At 54.4% G+C, this 18,560-nt stretch overlaps 5 protein-coding genes across 5 annotated transcripts; 1 reads left to right on the top strand and 4 right to left on the bottom strand.

Moving 5' to 3' along the window:
• Positions 1-584: 584 nt before the first annotated feature.
• On the bottom strand, positions 585-3,477 carry COCSUDRAFT_62991 (hypothetical protein; the record flags this gene model as incomplete). Its single annotated transcript, XM_005647942.1, has 7 exons — positions 585-600; positions 865-1,118; positions 1,334-1,620; positions 1,919-2,191; positions 2,637-2,829; positions 3,135-3,261; positions 3,473-3,477. The coding sequence occupies 7 exons, from the start codon at positions 3,475-3,477 to the stop codon at positions 585-587; spliced, it is 1,155 nt and encodes a 384-aa protein (XP_005647999.1).
• A 102-nt stretch (positions 3,478-3,579) lies between these two features.
• Positions 3,580-8,342, bottom strand: COCSUDRAFT_62990 (hypothetical protein; the record flags this gene model as incomplete). The annotated part of the gene is made up of 11 exons (XM_005647941.1): positions 3,580-3,705; positions 3,977-4,116; positions 4,508-4,715; positions 5,018-5,145; positions 5,481-5,590; positions 6,128-6,321; positions 6,619-6,779; positions 7,002-7,158; positions 7,455-7,718; positions 7,989-8,077; positions 8,234-8,342. 11 exons carry the CDS (start codon positions 8,340-8,342, stop codon positions 3,580-3,582), a joined length of 1,686 nt encoding a protein of 561 aa, XP_005647998.1.
• Positions 8,343-9,149: 807 nt separating this feature from the next.
• COCSUDRAFT_65924 (MFS general substrate transporter) lies at positions 9,150-14,420 on the top strand. Its single transcript, XM_005647940.1, has 11 exons — positions 9,150-9,643; positions 9,776-9,946; positions 10,141-10,320; positions 10,470-10,591; positions 10,870-11,068; positions 11,313-11,409; positions 11,519-11,654; positions 11,881-12,024; positions 12,365-12,551; positions 12,827-13,003; positions 13,455-14,420. Exons 1-11 carry the CDS (start codon positions 9,461-9,463, stop codon positions 13,590-13,592), a joined length of 1,734 nt encoding a protein of 577 aa, XP_005647997.1. The 5' UTR covers positions 9,150-9,460; the 3' UTR covers positions 13,593-14,420.
• A 1,110-nt stretch (positions 14,421-15,530) lies between these two features.
• Positions 15,531-15,782, bottom strand: COCSUDRAFT_15105 (RNA-binding domain-containing protein; the record flags this gene model as incomplete). Its single annotated transcript, XM_005647939.1, has 1 exon — positions 15,531-15,782. A coding segment is annotated over one exon (252 nt), but the record flags the coding sequence as incomplete, so codon positions are not given.
• Positions 15,783-17,624: 1,842 nt separating this feature from the next.
• Positions 17,625-18,312, bottom strand: COCSUDRAFT_15358 (hypothetical protein; the record flags this gene model as incomplete). The annotated part of the gene is made up of 2 exons (XM_005647938.1): positions 17,625-17,897; positions 18,202-18,312. The coding sequence occupies 2 exons, from the start codon at positions 18,310-18,312 to the stop codon at positions 17,625-17,627; spliced, it is 384 nt and encodes a 127-aa protein (XP_005647995.1).
• Positions 18,313-18,560: the final 248 nt, after the last annotated feature.

Genomic DNA, 18,560 nt, shown 5'->3' with positions numbered 1-18,560 from the left:
GAGCTCTCAAGCTTCAATATCACCAATAGTGATGATTTATCATGACATCTGTATATGCTTAGTCAGCATGTAAAGGCCTCCTGCCTTTGCAGATCACTCCTGTGGAATGAATGGAATAAACAGGGCCCAGGCCTGGTGGATGGTGGTCTGGTGACCATCAAGTCAAATCAATATCTGATGTCTTTCTAGGGCAGACAAAGAATACCTGGTGGGGATGTTGTGAGGCTGCGATACTATTGGAGTGCGATCTGGTACAGATTTTGCTGTGCGAGACTTTTGGCTTCACAACACTCTAGTCAGCAGCCGATCGGAAAGCAGCACAATACGGATGATCACACCAAACTTGGTGCATGAAAGTGTTGATTGTCTCCCCTTAGAGTGAACCGCTGCGGCATGTGACTGATGCCAGCGCGCACCCCATTTGTCGGGACCTAGGTAGCAGAATTGATCAGATGTGAATCTTGCAGCAGGCCACCCTGCCCACTGCCCAGCTAGCAGAACAGGTACGGTGCCAAATCAAGGGCGCGCATGCATGCATGCGAGTGTCACGCCATGAGGTGGCAAAATACCTCATCAAGCCTTCGTTACTCCGCCGAATCTCTAGGAGCGCAGGAGCAAACCTGTCCCACACTTGTTATGGCCTACCCAAGTGCAAACCGAGCTGCAAAAACGGATGCTGCGGGCTCGAAACAACAGCAAATGCACAGACAGATGACGAATGGAGACTTGAGAGTATTGGCGCAAGTGCCCACATGCGGATCACTCTACTTACTGATGTTCCTACTCCATGGCGGACTGCGTGCGCGTGTCACTCCATGAATGCGCCAACTACCTCATTACCCCTCCATCATTAGTTACCCCTACCCCATGGCGGACTGCACGAGGCTGCACAGGTGGGAGTGGTCGTCCCAGACGATGACTCGCGCGACGACGCCGCCGTCCTCGTCGGAGTTGGATTCGCGCTCGCGGATCAGGCGTTCCAGGGCGTGCCCTGCGCGCGCGAGCACGGTGTCGGAGGGCGTCAGGGACAGCGCGGGGCAGAGATCGTTGGCGCCGTCGCCGCAGTACACGATGCGCTGGTAAGGGTGCTGCCGCCGCAGACTCTCCAGCTCCTGCCCCTGCAAGACCCGTCCAAGCCTCAGCGCACTGCTCCTCTTGCTAAAGACCACTGAACTACCGCAGAAATGTCAGATATGGCTCTCTTGACTGCCAGACCTGAAGCCCTGCTGTGTCAGAAGGTGGGGCAGACGGTCCAACTAGAAGGCAATCTGGTCCTGCAGAATGTATTCTCTGCTGATCGGGTGGGCACAGCTTAAAATATGCATTGAAGTACCAAGAAGCCCAGGCGTGCCTTGCAGAGGTTGGCGGGGCAGAGCTTGCAGCCGTGGCTCTCGCCGGCGTCGTAGGGGAAGCGCGGGTGCACTGTCAGCCGGTGGCTTGCCGGCCGCAGCCTCGCCGGTTGCGCGAACGGCGCTGCACCGTCGGCCTTGGAGCCCGGCGAGTTGTAGGCGCCCGGAGCGTCGGCCGGCTCGCTGAGATCCATGGCCGAGTCGCTGGCGATTCGCTCAAAGGTGGTCGTGTTTGTGATCACCTCCTTCACCAGCGAGTTCACCTTGGCACCTGAAGCATGCACACACCAGTGAGACCCAGCAGATTCAATCCCACTCGCATAAAGCTTCACCGCAGCCCGTAGCTCTTCATAACCCTCACACAAACGGAGAAATTGGGAAGCGGGAGCAAGCCAAAAATCCTAGAAGACCTCCCAGGACAGCATGCACGGAATGCCGGCCAAAACAGGGCCGAGGGTGGCACTGCTGGAAACAGCTGGGTGGCAACATTGCCTCGGGACTGGCTAGGGCAGGCATGGCCGCCACTCATCACCAGCATCACAAGAAGTCAAGACAGAAAGGCGGCGGACCAGTGAGCATGTGGCCGATGAAGAGCGAGTTGCAGTCTGACAGGATGCGGACGTCAATGCCGGCGCGCCCCGCCCACTGCAGCAGCCGCAGCGACCCGAGCGGCATCTCTCCGCCCATGCGCCGCAGCGTGGCCAGGATTCTGTCGCGCGCGACGCCGCGGCGTGCCATCTCCGCCAGCACAGTATTAGTCATCGGCACGAAGTTGGCCGGCATATCGATCGACGTCAGCATCGGGGCCAGCTCGGGCGCCAGCTCCTCCACCAGCCGCTCGCCTGATCACACGTGCCACACAGCATTAGTCACATGATTAGTAACATCACTATGCACACTGAAACTAACGCTGTGAGCTGCATGTTACCAATCTCAGTCACCGCATGGGCTTTGCATGCAGCAGAGGGATCTAAGGTTCCATGGGCACGCACGCTAGCATTGTTATAGACTACCAATCCACAACCTGCTCGGTGTGGACGCAGAACCACCTCACGGGTATGTGGATTCCAAGGCACATTCTCAACTTGAAAAAGACTTACCAGGAACATGCAAGCCCAGCAGGTATCCTCCATTGACCAGCAAACAGAACATGGACAGGCAACCAACCTTCTGTCCTTAGCACTTCAGTCACGGAAGGGAGTTTGAATCAGGTTTATTTGAACACCAATTGAGGATGTCAATTGATGCATGCACCACAAGCAAGAGGCAGCAGTGCATAAGGCTCACCAGCGTCATAGTCGGTGAGGGTCTTGTCGAAGTCGAGCAGCAGGAGTGTGGAGGAGGATGCGCGGTGGCGCAGGGCCAGCAGATCGCTGGAGCTGGGTGAGGTGGGAGGGCGCGCCGCCACAGACAGGCGCCGCTGCTTCGCCGCAGCCGCTGCCTTGGCCGACACCGGCGCCGGCGCCAGCGCGCTCACACCCTGCAGTTTCAAGCCGGCATCATTAAGGATATACACGTCACATGGCAATATTTATATTTTGATATGGCGACCAGACGCGTTGGCACAGCATCATAGGAGACCTTGCGAACCAGACATGACCGTCTTCAGATAATCAGGCACAATCTCAGCCTGCCCCTCATGCACTTGGGCAATGCATGTGCTGCTCGCGTGGTTGGCTGCTGCTGAGCGAGTCAACAGCAATCTTCAAGATTTTTAAAGCAATAGCAAATTTATGCTTTCAATGGAGGAGAAAGTGTTCGTTTATGAATAGGGACTTTACTGACCTGGGAGAGGAACCAGCGGGGCATGTCAAAGCGGCGGTGCAGCACCGGCCGCACATCGGCGGTGGTGGACAGCGCCTGCAGCAGCGGCAGAATCGCCTCCGTCAGCACCCGGTCGTCCACGTCTCCCCTGCATAGCACAATTCAACCTGTAAATCCCCTGTCGTCTTAAAAGAAAAGTTGCAAGCCAATTTGGCTTGTACCACTGGAGGAGACACCCATGCAAGACCTGAGGGATCCAGCTTCACCAGGATGATCAGTCTTGGGCGGCTCTTCCTCTGTGCATCTTTGAAGGAAATCTCCCCAACAAATGCACAAAGCAAGAAGTACCAGTACAAAACATCATGCAGTTTGGCAATCAGAATAGTACCACCTCCCTTTTCCCACCCACCTTTTAATAATGAAATTAAAGCAGCTTGGTACGACAGTATAGAGCAATGTATGCGGCTTATGAGGCGGGATCGTGCCTGAAGTTGAAGATGGGGATGCCATTGTCAGGCTGTCGCAGGAACGCCAGCGGAGTGTCGTCCACAAGCACAGTCCGCCGCAAGTCGCGCCCCAACCGCGACAGGTCCTGCGCACACAGCCACCACAGCAACATGACAATGTGCACCAGCGAATGATTGATGCCGCATGCATACTTCCTTCCAAGCAATTGATTTGTCAGGCACTCCCATGCTGCATGCAACCTCCTGCTGCTGCCTATATAAGCGTCATGCTTGCAAGGACAGGCAGCAAGCAGCTTGGGGAAGCCATCCAATCAAAGACTTGGCCTCGCTGCTGTTTTTGCACTTTGCTCTGTGAGATGCAGGTTATCTGCAGTGCCGGGGCTAAAGTCAGCGCACCTTGAGGCAGGGGTAGGCGGAGCATGCGACTGTGGCCGGGCGGTACAGCCGGTACTCGAAGACACCGTTGTAGCGGCGGTCCAGCTCGTCCAGAATGGGCTTGGCATAATCCTCCAGGCCGGCCGTGAATAGCACAACCTCTGCGCGCATGCATGCAAATTTGCAACTCAGCATGCATGCTGCAATCTTGAATTTTGCAAAATACCACGCAAGAGAAGTGCACCGAGACCAAATGGTGCAAATTGTCCAGCATCTTTTTCAGTGAAGCAGCGTGCGCTGCAGTATTTCTTGACAAGTCGGACTTGGGGCCATGGCGGCAAAGAGGTCGACTGAAGACTCGGGCCACCAGAGTGCAACTTTTGATCATTGGCATTGCATGCCCAAATAGTGAAGGACATTGCACATAGAAGTGTATTCCTCTGCTCATTAGTAAGCAGATGACCTCTAGATGGGGCACCCTATCAGAGCATGCAAAGCAGGATGCTTAAAAGGCCTGGCTCGGGTGAAGGGGCACAGGAGAAGATGCCACACCGGCAAACTTGCAGAGCTGGTCAAAGAAGGCGGTGAGTCCCGGGCGCTCGACCACAAACACGCCGTTAGGATTGAGGCGGCCGCCGCGGCCGACGATGTAAGAGGTGGATCCGGCCGGCAGCACGGGCGCGCGTCGCGGCGTGAAGCTGCTCAGCAGCGTCCCGTCTAGATCAAGCACCACCGTCAACCGCCCAGCATGCTCCGGCTTCTGCAGCAACACGCACAACGGTTGGTGACCCACTGCTTGTTTGTTGGTCGCACACTGAGAGGCTTGCAGCACTGCAACACCTTGCTGCCAAAAATATATTTACGTTAGGTTGATTCTCAAGTTTCTGTGTCCACAAAGGAATGCATGACACAACAATGTCATCACAATGCAAATATGATGCAATCGAAGCTACTGGTCTATGCAGATGTTTCCTGCATGAACTCCGGCAGTAACACATGCGTTGAAAGACCTTCCCTGACACTATAATGAAGGCGAGAGAGGTTTGGTGTTGTGCAGTGCACCTGGGGAGGCAGCAGGGGAGGCTCGCCGTCGTTCTTCTTGTGGGCAGCGGCTGATGTCACCGACTCGCTGATCTCTTCCTCCCTCCTGCGCCGCTCCTCTGCCTCCACCACACTCGCCAGCAAACCACCTACACCAATTTACCAAATTAGGACAAAAGGTGCAAAACATGCAAGGCAGTGTGAGCGCCAAGGAGCAAGAAAGGGCTGCCTCGCGTTTTGGATGCAATGCTTGACATACAGGACACCATCATCTCAGCTTGCACCTCTCGTTTCAAAGCCACGCCATGAATGACAGCACGCATCGCCTGCCAAAGAATTGGATGGTGCCAGGAACTGCCATTTGTTCTGCAATTTACAATGGTTAAGGTAGACAAATAGAGTCTAAGCGTGCAAGCGCAGTGTGATAGGAGCATAATTCAAATGAGAGCGGCAAAGCATGCACAGTGAAGTTGCAAGAAATCACCAGCGAGATCGGAGGGCTTGGAGGGCTCAATGATCATGTCCTGCCTGGTCTCAGGGCACAAGATTGCCACGCTGTTCACCGTCACCGCGCTCCACTTATGCCCCTCAGCCCTGTGCACGGCACACCTTGTCAATCTCCATTTCCTTGCATGCATGCATGCATTGAGACTGTTCTAAACTACAGCAAGAATACAGATGCACCTGCCGCAGATGCTGCTCACAATGCCAACAAGCGACATGCATACATGCTGGTGCAAACAACACCCAGCGGCCCATTCGCAAGTTTCACAAATGCCAGGCAAGCTTGCATGTCGGAGACCAGACAGGCGTTGGCAGAGCAGTACATCTATACTGGGCCAGAGGTGTCTTGCATGTTGCAGACATTGCAAAAAACATGAGTCAGCCCTAACATGGCGCAATTGGGAGCATTTGCACAAAGTCAACGCCGCTGTGGCCGTAGGCAACGCCGCGCTAGCCAGGTACTGCTTAAAATTTTAGCCAAGAGCGAATGCCAGACATGCAAGGCAGTGCGTCAACAAGTAACAGTGCAAGCAGAAACAGGCAGCCCATCCATATCTCCCAGATTCAGGCTAGCCATGTTTGGCAACCAGACCGGGTTGGGCAGAGCAGTGGAATTCGGTGAAGCACCTGGCTAGGGCGGCGTTGACTTTGTCGGCGCTGCCCGGCGGCGGCAGGTCAAGTGAGTCATCCCGCGCGATCAGCTTGTCGGCTGCGCGCTTCGCCGCCGCGATGAGCGACGCGCTCGGCTGCTCGGTGCTGGTCTGCGACGGCGTCATGCGCTGCTGCAGATCCTTTGTGAAGCGGTCCAGGTGGGGGTCCACCTGCAAGGGACCACCAAATTTGAACATCCAGTAATCAGCCCTTGTGGGGCACTAGACACAATCACATTGGAGGTCCTTGGTGGGGGTCACAGTGCAATGTAAATCAAAGCCCTCTGGAGTGCTGATAAAAATCCCCGGCCGCACGCATTGCAAGTTAAATGGAGGGGACACTGTGCAAAAGCAGGCAAGAATTTGTGAAACAGCAGCACAGGCAACTGCACCAGACTGCCTGGGAAGGACTGCTGCCTCTGAGACAACAGACAGCACAAGAGGAAGGGGCGTAGGGGTCAATTTCACCTGCAGGCGGTCAAGGTCAAGGACATGTGCCTTCCTGCACACTGGGCAGTTGTAGGTGGCCACCGTGGAGGCCGCCGAGTCCTCAAACGCCCCGGTAGCCACTGCCACCTTCCCGCACTCTCTGCTTGCATCCCCTGTTTCTGTGCTTGTGCTGCTGCCGCCTGCCGCATGCACAAACCTCCAACGTCAATATGTAGCATGCAGAGATTGAGCAAGCAACATTTTAAAGACGGATCACACATTAAGAGTGTGAGACACAGATCAAGATGACATGGCGGGTGCATCTGCAAGCAAGATTGCTCAGCTACAGCATGATCGTGGAAGTGTGAAATAATGGAGTCCAAAAATTCACAAACTAGCCCAGCTCGCAGGAAATAGGGCACCTCTTGAGCGGAGGGTAGTGGCGCAGTGGGAGAGCAAGCAGCCCCAGCAGAAGCGGTGGGCACATGTGAGCACGACCGGGTTGTGCAGCAGGCTCAAGCAAATGGGGCAGTCATACTCCGCCTGCAGCTCATTCGCCGGCGGCCGAGGCTCCAATCCCTGGTTTCCAACACAACACACCTGTGTCACGTGCTGCATATGCCATGCCATGCGATGCCATGCCATGCCGCGCCACTGACCAAAGAAAAGCTGGCCAGTGTGCGGCCGTGCAACCCCAAGCATACTCTGCCCCCTCCATTCAATCCATGCTCAGACACACTGATTTATAGCTGGCTGTATGCTCCATAAGTAATGCGATATGTTGGCAAGCACCCACCCAGCATACTCAGGACAAATGCAACTAATGCTCCCAAAGGATGAGCAGAGCACAGGGGGACTCCATGGCTGGTGCCCACCTGCAGCAGGATCTCTGCCTGCGTGGAGAGCGCGGCCAGCTTTGGCGAGGTGTAGAAGTGCTGCTCGTTCAGTAGGTCCAGCGCGCATAGGGGCTTCAGGCTGCCCGCGCCCAGCCTGGCGCCCAGGTGGCGGTTGCGCTTCTTCACTGCCTTGATGACCGCGATGTAGTTCAGCACCGCGTACTTTCGCACGTCCGTCAGTTCTGTGCGCAGCGCGTGCAGCGCCCCGCTGTGAGGGCTGTGCCGGACTGCCTCCATCATTGCCTGCACCACACCATTGCTATTTACTATCATTACACGGTGTGCCTGCCACAGGCAAGGTGCGATTGCATTTAAGGCCCACACCACTAAATCTTTTCCCTCCTTTGGGCTGTCTGGCATGTCCTCAAGGCTGCACTGTGCAGCTGAGCTTCTCCTGCCAGGAAGCAATTCTGCGCAGCCTGCCTGGAGGGGTATTTTCTGCATCCCCCTTGTCCCCATCATATTCTCTTGCTGTGTTCAAAGGGCCATGTGCATGTGGGAAGAGTGACCCACCTCAAGCTCGTTCTCTTTTCCGACATAGAAAGTGCTGATCTCAAGGAGCTCCTGCCGAAGAACTTTCTCGAAGTGGCTGCCGGAGCGATCTGAGAAACACAAGGAACAAGTCAAACACTCATGACCAGACATGGGTGTCATACCTATAAAGAGGATCTCATCTAAAGACGAGAAGGATACATTAACAAAGACGCCAATAAGAATGCACTTGTTATGTTCGAGTCATAAAATTTTGCTGCACCCACCATTTGCAAGAACGTCCTGCTGAACTGCTCGTTTGCAAGATTTGTAGTCCAAGTAGTGCGGGCGCCAGCGGCGTGCTGCTTCTGCTGCAAGCCGCTTGCCGAACTTCATTCTCGATCCTCACAGCACCTGTACACCAGCCCAGCGGTCATGTTACGGACTGGACTGCTAAATGTTCGGGCAATCCGCGAGAATCCCGCTTTCGCAGCACTTCCTCCCTATAATTGACAGGTCCCTCAGTCTACCAGAGGATCTCGATATAGATTTCTACAAGGACAGACATGTGTTGACTTTCACGCGGATTCCAGTGACTGAGCCGGCGGAGATGTCACCGTGAACTTCAAGCAGAACTGAATGCCGACGACGGAATCAGCAGTTGACAACTCACCTTTCAGCTGCTATGCTTTCTTTGCAAGATGGTAGGTTGTACGTCACGGATTCCGATGCTAATGCAAGATAACATCTACTCCTCTAGCCACAGCCTGCAAAGTCTACGGCTGTGTGTGAAGTGGGACGGAATATTCCCTCGATGATCCAAATAAAGGTGAAAGTGCAAGAAATGCAGAATTCATATTTTCATCTCAAGCGACCGTCAACCCAAGCATCACTACGTACACGCGCACCTTGCCACAGAACACTTTATAGGCCATCTCCGATCGTTAGCAGTCACGTCTTTCTGCGTCCCAGCGAGATCCTCTGCTCGCGGGACGCTGCCTCCTGGTCCCCCAGTTACCTTCAAATCGGTTTTAATGTCGATCAAAGCGAATTTCAAGCTGGACCTCGGTCCCCAGGCAGGCTCATTCTTGGAAGAAGGAATTGCAGGTTTGCATGCATGACGTTATCCCACGTGGCACTTTAATCATGAAAAGTCACCCCCATAACAAATCCAAATTGCCATCCAGGGGTGAAGCTGATGAGGGAATGGAAGACATTTGTCCCAACTCATGCATCAGAAACATTGCTTGATGAGACTGTAAATCCGCGGCGTTGTCGAGCAGATCGGTAGGTTGCTGTGGCCCACAGCCTGTGGGCTATAGGGCACGGCCGATGCTTGGGCTATGATCCAGACTTGATTAAACCGAATAGGATACAGCCAGCTTTTTTGGCTGCTGTTCCAATTCATGCAACCAACAAAAACTCTGCGTCCCACGCGTCGTTCTATGTGATCCGTTCATCTGATGCCGTGAAAGGCAGCTCGGCGCTTAGACTCACTCCCAGGAAAGTAGGATATGGCCACCATGAACCCCAAGGTATCAATAAAGGCGCAGAGCCCAGAGAAAGTGCCATACATGGCGCCTTCACACAGCGGTGTAGCAGCTGGCGCTCTGTCTGCCGCTGGAATGTCGTCCCGGGTGAGTCGCAGGGTGGACGTCAGCCCAGAGCATTTGCAGCCGCTGCCAGACGATGTGGAGGTGAGGCTTGAAATGACGGAACCGGCGTTCTCGAGGGATTGGTTCCAGCACTTCAGAGTATTGTTGCTGCTGGCAAGGCCGACGAGATTACCCGAGATACAAGTTCCAGAGATCGTATGCTGTGCCTGACAGGCGGGATCCACGAGTGGCGCTCAAATAGAAGGGGAGGTTGGCACCCTCATGGTGGGCGTCAAGCTGCAGATGTCAGAAGTGCTCATCGCATGGCTTGCAGTTATTGTCATGACGCTGTCCGCCATCCTGTCTCTTCTGGGCACCTTGATCCTGTCCTATTTTAACCAACAGGTACGCTTTTTTTGACGAGTCTGGACTGTGCAGCTGCGAGTCCTGCCCATTGCATGAGTGGCTGTGCTCCTACATGTGCAGGTCAAAATGCTCTGCACCAAATGGACCCAAATGGACCCATATGATATCAGTGGTTTTTAAAGCTTTATTCAACACAGTTGTTTCCAACACCGCATCGTGTGTGCTGGTTGCAGATCTCTGTGAGCATTGGCATGACAGATGCTCAGTACGGCATGCTGACCGGATATGCTTACTACCTGCTCTTCAGCATAGCCATGACCGCTCAAGGCTACTGCATCGATAGGTACTCGCTCAATCGCGTCTATGTGGTTGGCTTTGGGGGATTGCTGGGTGGAGCAGCCCTGCTTATACAGGTGCGAGCCCAGTCTCTTGAGATGTCCTGGGAAGCAATGCATGTTGGCCATGTCTTTCTCCTGCTCAACAAGCGCTCACTGATCGAAGGCATGCACAACAAGCTTTTGTCTCCTGAAGCTTGATTGTTTTTGGGGGGTGCTGTGCGCAGGGCTTTGCAACAAGCTTCACCATGATGCTGATAGGGATGGTGCTGAGCGCTGTTGGTGGCTCAGTGTTTGCCATCCTCCCAATCCCCATCCTCTCAGACATCCTGCCACCAGAGCAGCTCAGGTGCGGCCTCTCACACTGTCTTGGGGTTTCCTTGATGAGACAAATGTCGCCAAGCCGCTTAACCCCAGAAGCAAAGTTTGTGGAGCCCCAAGAGCACAATTTGAGCAAATTTTAATGCAACCACAGGCATTTGAGAGCAGGTGTCTGAGTTGTACGATCTTCCAGTGCTGCTTCATTCCTAGCATCATTCGCTAATGGGGCAAATGCTGGCAACGCAGCTTTCAATGCTAATGTTTGACCGATTCAGACTTCAAAAAGTGTTCAATCGTGGCGCGCAGCTTTGCGGGCGCGATTTTCAGCTGCGCAGCGTACCTTGCCGAGGCGTTAGCTGGCAACCTGGCGTTTGTGTGCGACAAGAGGGGCATCAGCTGGCGGTGGGCGGTCGTGTCTCTGGGGATCGGCTGCGTCGCGGCCGCGCTGGCAACCTTTGCTTTTATCAGAGAGCCGCCAGTCGGCCGTTTCATTGTGAAGAAGGAGGTGTGGCGCCCGCATGCTTGACTGATGTGGCATGGCGTGCATGCCATGCCCTTTGCATGTATCGTGACCGCTTGGAAAGCCATGACAGAAAAGCTGACAACATGGAGGTCAATTTGGCTGGTGCCACAGCCTAACTGCTGGAAGAAAGGCAGGTGCATGACAAAAGTGCCTGAGCCATTGTCCTGCATGGCTCAATGGTGTGAGAAGCAATTTGGGAGGGGCTGAATGATGTGGTACATTGCAGGGCAAGGACAAGCCGCAGAAGTCAGACTTCACCATCAAGCAGACAGTCACCTACATGGCGTCCATGTCATCCATGTGGATCCTCACCATTGCCACAGGTGAGCACCACTTACCACTATTTAAATCTAGCACTCTGTGTGCATAGGCCACGTCATGGACAAGGAAGTGTCAAGGAAGTGTCCCTTGATAATCGCTGCGCGCGTGCAGGTCTGAGGCTCCTTCCGCTGGACCTCAGTGGGGCCTACATGCCAAGCTACTACAGCGCGCTGTACCCCAGCCAGACCACAGTGTTCACAGCCATGGCCAGCATTGTGGGCATCTGTGGACTGCTAGCCTCTTTCATGTGAGCCCTTCCTTGCAATCTTTGGACCGCATGAACGCTAAATTGCCGGTTCATGCGCGATGTCCCTATAGCTATTTCATGTACCGGTCATCTGTGAAACCACTGAAGAGCTTCTTCATGAGCTGGGAGTTTATGAGCATGAAGCTGAAATACACCTCATCCTCCTGATACAGACACAGAGTGGTGAATGGTATCGATTTGACATGATTGCATTTTGCTGCTGCAGATATGGTGCAGTGTGCCAGCGCTTCTACGTCAGGCTGCCCACAATCTCCCTGTACACGACAGCGATTGGGGCGATCATCGCTTCAGGCTTTGTCAGCATGACCGTCTGCTCGCGCGCGATCGCAGGCGGAGATCAAGACAAAGGGTGCGCTGCCTTGCCGTCTTTATATCACACTTGTGACTGGGATCAAGCAACTGAGTGACACCCAGAAGCCTTGTCTGGTGTCCTGGATCTCTGTTCAGCGTACACTGCAACACTGTGTCTGGAATTCACGTTCAGTGCTGCCTGATCTGGGCGTTTTCTGCACATCCATGTATGCCCTTGTGGACATTTGGCTGTGCATGAGATCAATCCTGCGGTGCAGACTTTTGCAGCGTCGCTTCAATATACACACCCTCCCAGACCTTTGCTTATTCTGGTGACTGCAATCCCTCATGGTCACCTTGCGGTTCTCTGCCTACTGAGTTGACTGCATCGGCTGCAGGTACGGCATAGCCCTTACGGGCATGTCACTGGCGGTGCTGATTGGGGAGGGGTGGCAGGGGCCGCTGACTGTGATGCTGACGCTGGCGCTGCCGCCTGACATCAAAAGTTTTGCCATCTCCCTCTGGTCCGGCTTAACCCAGCTCATCGGGCCTGCCACCAGCGTCCTCTTTGGCATCTACCTCACGGTGATCCACCCCCGCCCTCTCCGCACCCATGCAGATCTGACCGGCAGTGTATCTCTCCCCTCTGTTGTCTGTCTACCTTGTTTTTGACATGAACGTTTCCATGCCATCTGTTGGAAATGATCTATCAAACAGCGGTGTCAATAGTTTCCTTGTCTCTTTTGGCTCTGCCAGATATCTATCACCTGCAGTCAACTGTGCAAAACAGAGTGAATATGGTAGGGCTGCGCATGTGGAGGCTGCCATGATGATTTCTGACATGTGCGCTTGCCATGCAGATTGGCGGCTGGAAAAAGGGAACGCCAGAGTACATTCGCCCAGCGCGCATTTTCATGCTGGCCGCCATGCTGGGCTCCTACCTGTCTGCTGCCGCATTGTACATTTCGGCCATCGGCGCCGTCAAACGCGACATCGCCAAACGCGAAGCTTTGGCGCGCACCGGCGGCCCGGCTCAGGTGTGTTGCCTTATTAGTGTAATAAAATACTAAGTGGGTCCAGATTAGTAATCCAAAAGTTAGTTTGGGGGGCGCTGCCTCCCCGCCATTACAAAGTGGGCTCCAGTGGGTGGCCGATCACCATAAATGATTCGGGTTCCGGTTGCTAGTAGCAAGCACGGCGTGCTACCAGCCTCCCAATTATGGGGACTGTGGCTATGCTCTTGGTCACGCCATGATGCTGTGTTACATTGAAAGGTTCTGTCTCTTGCAGCAGTTGCGAGGCTGGTAATTGCAGCAAATGACTGCCCAGACAGACCACTATCTCTATGCCTGCACTTCAGCAAGCAGATTGTGCATCTGTGTGCTGGCCTTTGTGGCAGCCCATGGCGCCTGTGCTGGCAATACTGTTCTGTGCTGTCAGAGGTCATTCAAAGCTGGGACGAAAAAAATGTGTGGGTTCTTGGCGCAGATCACGCTTTCACCGCGGCGCAAAATGGCCTTCATTGTTGGGTCGACAGTCCTTGTAGTAGCGGTGGCGGTGCTCATTATAATGTCCTTCTTCTTCTCCTATGACCCTGACATTGTCATGCACCCAAGGATTGGCTGAGCGTGGGCAAGGCACTGTGCGCCATTGCTGCGGCAGATACTAGGGCTGGCCAAAACATTTCTCCCCTGCAAGAGATGGTACTGACGCCAAAGTGGAAACTATGTTTTGTTCATTGCCATCAGCGGCATGATAGAACACAGGGGTGCACAATTGACCCCATTATATTATATCCCTCTTGATGGAATCCTACAATAGGAGCAGCTGATGAAGTGGACAGCAATGTCATTCAAGTGAAGCGCTCCTTACTCACTGGTACTCTGTCCTGCCAATAAAGCCTGGTTTGTATGGTTCGAATTTCTTCATACATTGTGGAATGAGCAGACTCTAGTATAATATATAAAGCCATCTGGGTTTTCTTCTGGGCAGCGGATTGGGATCATTCATTCAAGTATTGCATGGCCAGACCCAAACTAAGAGTAGGTGTTTAAGACTGGCCCTGTTGCCTCAGATTAGTTAGACTTGGTGGCTCTGCAAGGCCTTCATCCTTGATGTATTCTAGGAGGTATTGGAAAACGTATGATAAAATCACGACGTTGAGGGTTGCTGAACAACTTGATATAAAATATAATACCTCGAGGCACAACAGGGCTTCACTTGGACTTGCTTTTACACTGAGAGAAGGTTCTTTTGGCAGTTGTTGTGGTTGATTGGGCATGTGACCTGTATGACAACAAATGTCAGCCCAATTTGGGGCCTCATGGAACCAACCTCCTAGGACTGCATGGACCCAAATTCTTGCTTGTAGAGAGAGAGGGCAGGGTTGGCGTGGTTGTCTGGTGTCTTCTTGAGGCACTGCAATTAGTCTGAGATGCAATCATAATTTTGGTCCAGTGCATCGAGCCAGGGTGTGCATGTGCCACTATTTGATGGCATACGCAAAGACCTTTGGTATTATGATGAAGGCTCAGAAGTTTGACATATTGATCTGGAATTTGAATCACATTCGTTTTAAAGGAGTTCATTGTGCCACCAAAGATATCAATGACATGTCTTGATCAAGCATAGTTTGCTGGGCTGGAAAATATTCCTTTGGGCAGCAGGCAATGCTGCTTCTGCAGTATGACTCAGCAGTCGTATGTCAGTCACATTACAAATTGTAATTTACAATACCTGCAAGTGACCTCAATCTGACTTCAAGACTTGAAATTCATCGTTTCCATCAATGCCGCTAGCTGGCCAAACATCCAGCGCTACAAACAGCCACCCAGTGATGCCATCAAATACCGCCATATGGCCCTTGCGATGTACTAGCCAATATGACTACAGAACAAGCACTGCTTTGAAGACGCTCATTGTGATCTACTCACAAAGATACTCATATATGCTTATGTAAGCATGCTCAGCTTGAAAACACGAATGATGAGATTGTTGCTACCCCTGCAGCTCGGACATGAATCGTTCATACTCGCTCTGCACCTGCTGCTCTGGCGGCAGCGGCGGATTGGCCTCCCCGCCACCGCCCGGCATCGGAGGCGTCGTTGTCTGCTGCTGCTGCTGCGATGCTGATGGGTAAGCGCCGGGCTGTGGCTGACCTGGGTAGCCTGCCGCAGCTGCCCCCTGCGGCGTGTACGCCGCCTGCTGCCCCGGGTATGCCGCCTGCTGCGGCGGATAGCCGCCCTGCTGCTGCCATGGCGACGCGCCAGCCGGCGGCGCCGGTGCGCCGTAGCCCATTGGCGGGGTCCCATAGCCCGGAGGCGCCCCGTAGCCGGGCGGCGGCATGCCGTAGCCGGGCTGCGGCGCGCCGTAGCCGTAGGCCGGGGGTGCTCCGTAACCGGGCGGCGGTCCGTAGCCGGGCGGCGGCGTGCCGTAACCGGGAGGCCCGCCCTGCGGTGCGCCCCAGGGGGCTGCGGACGATGGACCACCGCTGGGGGGTCCCCGGGCACCGCCGTATCCGCCGGGAGGGCCTCCGGAGAAGCCTGGTCGCGGTCCGTCCATGCCCCGATTGCCGGCCATTTTTACGGTGAGCGTCTTTTCGCCCATCTTGTAGCCGTTGAGGCCTGTGATGGCTGCCTGCGCCTGGCCCGGTGCGGACATGGTGACGAAGCCATAGCCCTTGGACTGGCCGGTCTCGCGGTCCACGATGATGCGCACGTTGAGCACTGGGCCGAAGGGGCTGAACATCGCCCGCACGTCCTCCTCTGATGCACGCGGGTCCAGGTGGGCGACGTACACCTGCAAATGCAGCCACATAGAATATCTGGGTGAGAAAAAATGATCATGATGGTCAAGGTGACCCAGCAGTTATGAGCAAAAATGCAAAGCAACAATGGGCACTAGAGTGAGAATTTTGTTCTGCAAAAGCGCGTTGTGCAGGCGCCCCTGCAATGCTCAGCTTTACGGAAGGCAAGTCTTGCTGTAGAAACAGCAGAGAGAGACTTTCTGCGGTCACATGCCGGAAGCCGCGGGATGTCTTCCTACCTTGCTCTCGTCGTTCTCGGCAGGGCCAAAGCCGCGCGGGCGATCGGGCTTGGGGCCGCCTGGGCCCTCGCTGCGCAGGCGAACCACGAGCGGGCGGCTGTCCATCATTTTCCCATGCATGGCCGCCGCAGCATTGGTCGCCGACTCCGCGTTGTCCATGTGCACAAAACCAAAGCCGCGGCTCTGACCTGCACCCCACCAACAACCGGCACTGTCAGATCACACTGTGCAAGCAGATACGCAGTAGCAAGTAACACAAGTTCCGACATAATATGCGCCCTCAATGCCAGTCTCTAAGTGCCCTCCAATGGCCCAAATTGTTCTTCCACACCACCTCAATTTCAGTAAACGCCAGGCTGATTTCACCAGTCAAAATATCATCAGCACCAGAGCAAGGATGAGTAGGACAGCTGCACTGGGACCGCACCTGTGGTCATGTCCAACAGGATGACTGCGTGCAGGACATTGCCAAAGGGCTCCATGAGGGATTTGAGGACGGCGTCGGTGACATTGGGCGACAGATTCCCCACGTACAGCTTGCAGTTGTCGGGCAGATCGTCCCCGGGCCGGCCCCGGCCGCCGCCGCCACCGCTGCCGCCAAAGCCGCCGCCGCGGAAGTCTGACTGCGGGGCCCCCTGCCCCTGAGGGGGGCCGCCGCCCAGCTCTGCCATGAAGGACTTGTACTCGTCGTCAAACTTGCCTGCACGCACCCACAACTGTCAGATAAAGGGTTCTTTTCACCTCAACATATAGGTGACAACAGTGTACTCGACGCCTACACCAATAGAAGGAATCTGCAGAAATGCAACCTATCCCAACCAACTCAACATGTACTGACGCCAAGACCATTCCGGCACAAACACAGGGTCTAGCCGGAGTGATCACAACAGATTGGTAAGCATGTGAGTGGTCTGCATGTAGTGTGGCAAGAAAGAGTATGATGAAGGGTCGGAGCAGACCTTGCCCGGCGCCGTCGCCAGCCATGCGGCTGATATCTTTCTGGTACTGCTCCTCCACGCGCTCCTGGATGCCGGTGGGCAGCTTGTACACCTCCAGCGACTGGTTGGGGCACTCAAACTGCCGGTGCCCATTCTGGCCGCACAGGTAGCAGTGCTGGTCGTCCTTCAGCGTGCCTGCACATGCTCACACATTCATGATTCGACAATGTCAACATGAGGCCGGAGCAGCCGCGGACATATACAGTTCACAGCACAAGGCAAGGGCCTGAATACGATTCCTGCAATGGAGGACATTGTGCAAGCAAGCAAGAATGAGAAGGGCAGCTGGGAAAGTGCACCGTTCAGTGCAGCCAGCTCCTGCAGCTGCAGCCTCTTGTGCTCGTTCCTTGCCTCATCCGTGGGCACCAGCAGGTCCTCGATCATCTGCGCTGCTGCATTCACCTGCGCACACACCAGCACCCTCGCCTCAGCATTCTCTTCACAAGGATAAAAACAAGGTTGCACACCTGGCAGAAAACTCTTGTCATCACTCTCAATACCAATCAACCACAGGCAATTAGGACATGGGAAAAGACCTCCTTCTGATGATCAAATATGGGTTGGAACCAAAACCTGCTTCTTAGCGCTCAGAGTTAATGTCACAAACACAAACAATTTACAGCACAGCGTTTACGAAACAGGGTGCAAAATGGAGGGGCAGGCGGCTCACGTCCTCCTGCTTGTCGCCAGTGATGAGCACATGCAGCTCCTCGTCCTCGCCATAGTCATACTTGGGGTCGCGGCTGGCGCCCTCTTTGACGCTGCCCTTGCCGCGGATGGCAATTTTTGTGTTGGTCTCCTTCTGCATGCGCTTCTGGGTGTTGCCGCGCGGGCCGATGATCAGCCCAATGAAGTTGTAGCCCGGATAATCCTTCTGGGGGATGAACACCTGCACACACATAAGGGGCTGAGAGGATGCAATAAGATACAAATGCAGCTCGTGCGGCTTTTAGGATGCACTGAGATGTGGATACTGCTCATGGGGCTATTACTACGCAATGAGATGTGAGCAGAGCTCGTGCTTTGTCATGCTGTGTGTGTGCTCTGTGCTCTGTCAAGGCTCCCTGCTACGGTGAGACAGAGAACAGATAGGCGGGTCTAACCTTGTAACTGGCTGTAATTTGGCAATCAGGTTAATGTGTGATGCTAAAATGCAGGCATGCAAGGAAGCAAAGACTGTGCGCGTTCCACACCTTCCTGTGCTTCTTTGCAGGCCTGTAGTCTGCAGGCGGCCGGTAGGTGTGATCTGTTTTGATCAGCTCCTCTATGAGAGTGCTCCGCCGTTCCAGCAGCTTGTCCTTCATGCGCACCTGTTCAATGGGAAATCACAGGCGGTGAGGGAGGAAGGGAGTCTTTGCCTGATAGGCTTCCGTCTTCTGAGCAATATCTTGCGTCGACAGCATATCACACAGAAAGCAGAAGTCAGTAGAAGCTCCGTACCTCTCTGGTGTTCAGCCTGACACCGTTGCGGTCATATTGCGGCTCTGGGGAGGGGCTTCGCTCCCCCTCTGGAGGAATGTCCAGCTCGTTGTTCAGTATCTTTCTGTTCACC

This window comes from Coccomyxa subellipsoidea, assembly GCF_000258705.1.
Source record: "Coccomyxa subellipsoidea C-169, whole genome shotgun sequence".
In the NCBI taxonomy this organism is placed as follows: domain Eukaryota; kingdom Viridiplantae; phylum Chlorophyta; class Trebouxiophyceae; family Coccomyxaceae; genus Coccomyxa; species Coccomyxa subellipsoidea.
This window is presented reverse-complemented; position numbering and strand designations above follow the sequence as displayed.

Bases quoted from the DNA above. Each gene is read 5' to 3' on its own strand.
- COCSUDRAFT_65924 (XM_005647940.1), top strand. From the start codon at position 9,461: ATGGCCACCATGAACCCCAAGGTATCAATAAAGGCGCAGAGCCCAGAG. The intron at 9,947-10,140 runs GTACGCTTTTTT...TGCTGGTTGCAG, and splicing joins TGTCCTATTTTAACCAACAG to ATCTCTGTGAGCATTGGCAT. The intron at 12,025-12,364 runs GTGCGCTGCCTT...CATCGGCTGCAG, and splicing joins GGCGGAGATCAAGACAAAGG to GTACGGCATAGCCCTTACGG.